General features: G+C 34.1%; 1 protein-coding gene across 1 annotated transcript; it reads left to right on the top strand.

The window, feature by feature from the left end:
* Nucleotides 1-2,611: 2,611 nt before the first annotated feature.
* LOC107486309 (disease resistance protein RPV1-like) lies at nt 2,612-6,533 on the top strand. The gene is made up of 4 exons (XM_016106857.3): nt 2,612-3,123; nt 3,474-4,581; nt 4,753-5,055; nt 5,160-6,533. Exons 1-4 carry the CDS (start codon nt 2,612-2,614, stop codon nt 6,531-6,533), a joined length of 3,297 nt encoding a protein of 1,098 aa, XP_015962343.2.
* The last annotated feature ends 983 nt before the right edge of the window (nt 6,534-7,516 follow it).

Genomic DNA, 7,516 nt, shown 5'->3' with positions numbered 1-7,516 from the left:
AAACCCAAATAAAATTAGGCAAGATAAATATAATATGTTATATATCTATTTTGTTGTTTTTGTTTTTTTTTTTTTGAAATAAGAAAAGTCATACTTTGTATTCTATGATATAAAAAGATTATAAGTTGATCAATTGAGCCAACAATAATAACAAAAATCAGGTTTTTCAATAAAACTAAAATTACATTCGATATCGAAATCCTAAATGTGTGAGAAGGAAAAAATGTTAATATAGAAATATAGAAAACAAAAATCTTTTTGTAAAAAATGTTGCTAACAAAAACAGGAAATTTCTTATGCTTTTCTTTCTTTTTTTTTCAAGAAGAAAAGTCAACAACACCATAGAAGAAAGAAGAAACAATAATGATCAATATCTCTTTTTTATAGTAAGAGAACTAATTTTTTTCATAGGAATTGAAGGATAATAGAAAATAAAATTACAACACCCCCTGTAAATAGGGACAATAACCTTGTAGAGAACATAGAAGTCTCGGGTATTATTTAGTGTATAAATACTAAATAGAATTATAGATATGTGTATGGACCAATAAGGCATATCTCAATAATAATAGAATAACTAAGTGTTTACTTTTTCTGCACAATTTTTTTTCTCTCTGTACCTTATACATTATGGTTCTGTTGTTTATCTTCTCCTCTAAAGAGCGTTGAACTCTTCTTATATGATATCAAGAGCAAGGTTCGATCATGCCCTTAGCAATTAATTCCGGGAATTCAAAGAATTCTCTCTTCTCAATTCTAGACAAGTTAGATGAATCTAACTTTGTTATTTGGAAGCAACATGCTTTGTTCGTAATCAGAGGACAAAATCTTAAAGATTATATCATTAAAGGTAAAACTCCATCTCAGTTTGATTCTGAAATTTTGAAAGTTGCTGGCACTGTCTCTTCAAAATACAGAAAATGGATGTTACAAGATTACAATTTTAGCTCTTGGATTCTTGCTTCGGTGGATTCATCATTCAAGAATTGAGTTGCACATTGAGCATCAGCATTAGAAATCTGGTAGACTCTTCAATTGCAATTTGCTGAAATCACAAAATTCAAGATCAAGCAATTAAAGAATCAACTTAAGCGGCGAAGAAAAAGAATCTTGAAATTATAGAATACCTTTTTCAGATAAAAAAATTGGTAGACTCTTTAATTGCTATTGGATATCAGATTACTAATGAGGATTACATTGAAGCTATTTGCAAAGGGATTCCTGAAGATTATTCAAGCTGCATCACCTTTGTTCAAGCAAAACCTGAACTATTTAGCATAGGAGAAGTAAAAAATCTGCTACTCTCTCATGAGGATACTCTTGAGAATTTTCGATCAATATCTCTCTTTTTGGTTCAAGCCAATTTTGCTCAGAATTTTTCATCCACACAAAGAAGTCATGCTAGAGGATTTGGTGGAAGAAGAGGAGGCAATCATGGAGGTAGGTTCTTTAAAGGTGGAAGGAGTTCTTGGCAACTCAACGATAGGCAAATCTGTCAAGTCTGTAATAGACCAGGTCACATTGCTATAAATTGCTATTTTTGATTTGATCATAGCTATCAAGGCTCTCTTCAATCATGCCAACCACCTCTACCCTCTACATCTTTTTATCAACCACAAACCTTTCTTGCTACACCATCAATGAATTCAGACTCAGGTGCAAGCTATCATCTCACCAATGATAGCTTTTAACCTGGTATTGAGAACTTCCTTATTGATTCCTTATTTGTATAAACTAGACTGTAACTATGACTTTACTTCTCTTCTTAATTCATTTGCACCCATGAAGCAAAACTCCTGGAAAGCATTGCTGAACACATGCATAAAAAGTTGATTCCAAGTTACCATCTTGCACAGAGAACTGTGTTGGAATGCTAAGAAGGATTGGTTTGGGTTCCGACTTATGTGGAAGAAATGATGATTTCTGGCATGGTACTATTAATGAAATAAAAAAGTGGTCTGCAAATCAAAATTTTCAAGGCATTGAAAATAAGTTATGACTATTTATTGCTAATAAAGCAGAACATTTTTCTTGATATTGCTTTTTTTTGGAAATATTAAATACACTAACTAAATAAAAGTAAAATTAAATACGAATGATGAAATTTTTTATATAAAATGTTATCCATGATGATAAAATATATCATTATAATTTAGAATTTCTGGATACATATGAAGAAGATTCTTGTCATGAGTTATTCCGTTATAGTTAAAAGAAGACATAGCAAATGGGAGACCAATATGGTCTTATCTAGATGCAACAACCCAATTCACCTTTTTAATTATTTATTAACGATTCACCTTTATTTTAATTTCCACACAAATTACCAAAGTAAACGCTTATTCAGCTATTCTGCACCCTCTCCTTTCCCTGGAGTGTGTAGGCCATATCTTTAAAGAAAATGGTTTGCACTCCTTCCTGGCTTTCTCCTATCCTGTAATGGAAGCTACCCAAGCAGCTTCTGCTCACTTTCCTCTCTATTCACACGCATTAAACCATGATATTTATTTGCTATTCAATCTATGTCAACAATACTTACTAAACACAACACTGCTAAAAAAAAAATATACACACCACAAAACACAATCTGTTATTACACCTTCCCATATACATGGCAATGGCATCTTTAGCTGCTGAAGCCTCTTCTTTCTCCACTCCTCCTTCACCAAGATCATGGACCTATCACGTGTTCTTGAGTTTCAGGGGTGAAGACACTCGCACAGGCTTCACTGATCATTTATGTGCCTCGCTTGAAAGGAAGGGAATCACAACATTCAGTGATGACAAGGACCTTGAGAGAGGTCAAGTTATCTCTCTTGAACTCCTCAGAGCAATTCAAGAGTCTATGTTTGCCGTCGTTGTTCTCTCGCCAAACTATGCTTCCTCTGCTTGGTGCTTGGATGAGCTTCAAAAGATTGTTGAGTGCAAACACAACCTGGGACTACAGATTGTGCCAGTCTTCTATGGTGTTGAGCCCTCTGATGTGAGGCACCAAAAAGGAACATTTGCTGAAGCTTTCAGAAAACATGAACACAGATTTGGAGAAGGCAGTGAGAAGCTTAGAAGGTGGAGAGATGCTTTCACACAAATTGCTAGTTATTCTGGTTGGGATTCCAAACATCAGTAAGTAATTCTTCATTTATTTTCTACTATGTTAATCTGAATAGACACTAGTACTTATCACTATAACATTGGTTAGCAAGATGTTTGTTACAATCAAAATTAAAATACAATCAACATATTATGGTAATTAAATGTTTTGGTGTAAATGATACCCATCTAATTGCTGAAGTGCTATTTCTTTTTTCGGAATGATTGTTCATCAAGTTATAATATTTATACTACGTATTTTTGTTAGAAAATTATAACTTTGCTTAATTTTGGAAACTAAAACACCGGTTACACTATTTTGCTAGTGTTTCTTGAGTGACAAGCAAGATGTATGACTTTTCTTGACTTTATGATCTTTTTAGACTTGAGGCAAGATTTGTGGAAAGCATTTCTGAACACATACATAGAAAGCTAATTCCGAAATTGCCATCTTGCACTAAGAATCGTGTTGGGATTGCTTCAAGGTTGGAGGAAGTGATTAATCTCATAGGTATTGGGTTGAATGATGTTCGCTTTGTAGGGATATGGGGAATGGGTGGCATAGGAAAGACAACTATAGCGAGAGCAGTATATGAAGCCATCCGAGGTGAATTCAAAGTTTGTTGCTTCATGCGAAATGTTAGAGAGTTGTCTGCAAAAAATGGTTTTGTTCAGTTGCAAAGAGACCTTCTTGCGTGTCTAAACATAAGTAGCTATTTTCATGACATAGAAGATGGAAAAACAACGATAAAAAGTGCTTTGTGCAATAAGAAAGTTCTTCTTGTTCTTGACGATGCAAGTGAGCTAAACCAATTAGAGAATTTAGCGGAGAATCAAGATTGGTTTGGACAAGGAAGTAGAATAATAATCACAGCCAGAGATATGCACTTGCTAGATATACATGGAGTCCATGGAACTTATGAAGTTAAAGGGTTAGATCAAGAAGAAGCTTATAATCTGTTTTGTTTGAAAGCCTTTAAACAACTTGAACCTAAAGAAGGATATTCTTCTCTGTGTAAAGAAGTAGTGAAATATACTAAAGGTCTTCCTTTGGCAGTTGAGGTTTTAGGTTCCTATCTATATAGAAGAAATGCTGACTTTTGGCATAGTACCATTAGAGAAATAATGAATTTTCCACATTTTGAAGTTCTCAATGCGTTGAAAATAAGCTACAATCATTTGATGACAACAGAGAAGAATATTTTTCTTGATATTGCTTGTTTCTTCAAAGGAATGAAAAAAGATGAGGCAATACATATATTAAGAATGTGTGATTTTTATGTTGGAGTTGGAAGTGATATTGGAAGCGGAATTGTTACATTGATTGATAAAGCTTTGGTAACTTTAGATCAAAATAATAAGTTAGAAATGCATGATTTGCTTCAAGAAATGGGGAGGCATATTGTGTATGAAGAATCTCCAAGTAACCCAGGCAAGCGTAGCAGGCTGTGGTCTAAAGATGACATTCATCAAGTGTTGTCAAATGATCTGGTAGGTGAAACTTCCTTTACAACTGATTGATCTGATATAAAAATAAACATTTATTTGTTTTATTTCCTCAAGTTTTATCAATGTCCAAGTTTCCTTCTATTTCTTAAGTTCATGTTTTAGGTATCTCAGTTGATTGTAAAATTTATTATTTGTCATGTTTATTTTATTCAGGGAACAGAAGCTATTCAAAGTATGGTTCTAAACTTTGGACATGATAAATTTTATTGGTTCCGGAGTAAGCCATTCTCAGCACATTGGAGCATTGAAGCTTTCTCAAAGACCACACAGTTAAGATATCTCAGTTTACCATACATGGAACTTCCCCTTGGCCTCAACCACTTCCCTAGTTCAGTAAGAGTTCTGCATTGGGATTTTTGTCCTTTGGAAACTCTCCCCTTGTTAAATCAACAATATCAAGCTGTTGAAATCAAAATGCAACGTAGCAATCTTGAACAAGTTTGGCATGGAAAAAAGGTTAGATAATTTCATCAAGAGATCTTTTAAATTTGATTTTACTACTATATTGACTCATGAAAGACTAATATTTTTAAATATGTGTTTTTTTTCTTTTTAATCAGTTTTTGGAAAAGCTGAAGTACCTGGATTTGAGTAGCTCCCGCAACCTAAAGCAGACACCTGATATTTCCGGGGTTCCCATTCTTGAAACACTTGATCTCCAAGGTTGTGATAGCCTAACTGAAGTTCACATATCCCTCATACACCACAAGAACCTTGTTCACTTAAATCTAAGCTACTGCGAAATGCTTAAAACTCTTCCAGGTAAATTAGAGATGAGTTCCTTGAAGGAGTTGATCATTGAGCATTGTCAGAGTTTTGAAAATCCCCCAGAGTTTGGAGAATGCATGAGAAAATTGTCAAGACTTTCTCTAAGTGGAACTCCTATAGGGAAGTTACCCTCATCACTTGGAAATTTAGTTGGCCTTGAAGATTTGAACATAAAGGGTTGTGGAAAACTTGATTCTGTTCCTGATACCATTCATAGGTTAAAGTCCCTCAAGAACTTGGATCTTGGCTCTTGTTTTAACCTTCATGGATTGCCATCTTCAATGTCAAGCCTCCCATTGCTGAGTAATCTAAATTTGAGTGGATGTTACCAGAGTGAAATATCTTTCTCTCATGATCTATTTTGCTACTTGCCTTCATTGATGCATTTGGATCTAAGTGGTCACTGGTTTGCTAATATCCCAATAAGCATTCATGAACTCTCCAAGCTTAGGTCCCTTAAGCTAAATGGATGTCGCCGTCTTCAGTTTCTGCCAAAAATTCCATCTAGTATTAGAGAATTAGAAGCATATGGGTGTAGATCACTGAACATATTTGAATCCAATGTTTTGTCAACCATTTTCACTGCCTTTAAATATTCTAGTGGCCAGGATCAAGAAAATCAAGGTGTGGTCTTGGAAATGCTAATCCCAAGTACCGAAATTCCATCTTTGTTTGGCCACTTTCCTCTGAAGGATTACCATTCAGCAATAGTCCCATATCCAAGTGTTTGCCGTTGGATTAAAAATATAAAGGGTATTGCAGTATGTTTCCTGTTTTATACAAAGTTTTGGGGATTTGATAAATCAGTGAAGTTGAATTTGTCTGTTAGCAATGGTAATAGGTGCATCATTCCTTGGAGAACATATAGAATGTGTGATGGCTATCACCTTTACATTCTCTGCTTGACCAATGATTACTTCGGGGAAGAATTTCAACAAGATATGGTGTTTAAACTATTGCTTCGGCCGGAGGTTGAGTATGGTGAATATGATTCTGAAGAGTTTGAACATATTCCTTGTTATCAAGCCAAAGTATTGAGCACTGGCTTGGCGTGCATCAACGAGATTGAAGATTTGAACCAAAGTGAGATTGAAAGGCAAAGAAATGAAGGACAGAGTCTGTTTGACTTGAACAAAAGCATTGAGATAATGGATATATGTGAGTGAACTGAACAACTTTGGCAGGGAAGAAAGGTATGGCCATTTCCCAAGACCACTATTTAATTTTGTCAGAAGAATCAACTTTGAAAGCTAATAACATTTTCACATTTTTTTCCAATTTTGATTAGTTTTTGAAGAAGCTGAAGTATACAAATACGAGTTTGGGCAAAAACTAAATTGATCTCATTTTTCTGGGTCTGGAAACATGAAACATCAGTTCTTAAAAGCTGTGGAAGCCTTAGCAATGCACAACTTCAGTCCATGTTGTTAATCTGCATCTGGTGTTATGTAAATTTGAGTTTGATGTAACCATGCATGAAACGATTTGAATTTATAAAATATAAACTGTTTGTATGTTAATGTTCTAGAAAAAGATACGAAACTGAAAACCTTTTTACCTTTTTTTTGTGTTCGTTATGACAAATTTTATTTTCTAAGAAGCAAAAGAGACTATAAGTATTTAGAAGCTAGGAACTAGGCTCTAACTTTTGTTACATAACCAATTTACACTATCAAAAAATAACAAAAATTCTAACTCAAAATAAGCTAGCTAAGATCAACTCTTGCTAATAGTTAAGCATTTTACATACTTTTAACAATATATGTAAAATCACCAGTTAAAGCTAAAGGACTCAAAATGCAGATTTTCAGTCAAATTAGACGAGGAAACAGCTGCTACCTCCTGCCTCATTTCCTTGTGTCCAGAAACAAGAATTCCCACATTTGAGCCTTTCAGTTCCAATAGTAATCCTTCAAAAAAGAAAAAATAAAAGAAAAAAAAAACACAAAAAAAAAGTAAAGAGAGCAATTTCATTCCCTTGATGTCTCTAGGCTATAGTTTAAAATAAAATGCCCTTCACTTGAGGTTAATGTTATATTTATAAAGGTAATTAGTGTTATAGTTTACAAAATACATATTAAATTGCCCAATTCTTAGGTCAGGTCTTGCAACATAGTGCACATCTGTAGCATGGGAAAGGATTTGACCC

Source organism: Arachis duranensis, chromosome 4 (genome assembly GCF_000817695.3).
Source record: "Arachis duranensis cultivar V14167 chromosome 4, aradu.V14167.gnm2.J7QH, whole genome shotgun sequence".
Lineage (NCBI taxonomy): Eukaryota > Viridiplantae > Streptophyta > Magnoliopsida > Fabales > Fabaceae > Arachis > Arachis duranensis.
The sequence above is the reverse complement of the archived record's forward strand: the minus strand, read 5'-3'. Positions and strand labels throughout refer to the sequence as shown.

Excerpts from the sequence above, each read along its gene's own strand:
- LOC107486309 (XM_016106857.3), top strand. The coding sequence starts at position 2,612 with ATGGCAATGGCATCTTTAGCTGCTGAAGCCTCTTCTTTCTCCACTCCT. Across the intron at positions 3,124-3,473 it reads GGTTGGGATTCCAAACATCA|ACTTGAGGCAAGATTTGTGG; the intron begins GTAAGTAATTCT and ends TGATCTTTTTAG. Across the intron at positions 5,056-5,159 it reads AAGTTTGGCATGGAAAAAAG|TTTTTGGAAAAGCTGAAGTA; the intron begins GTTAGATAATTT and ends CTTTTTAATCAG.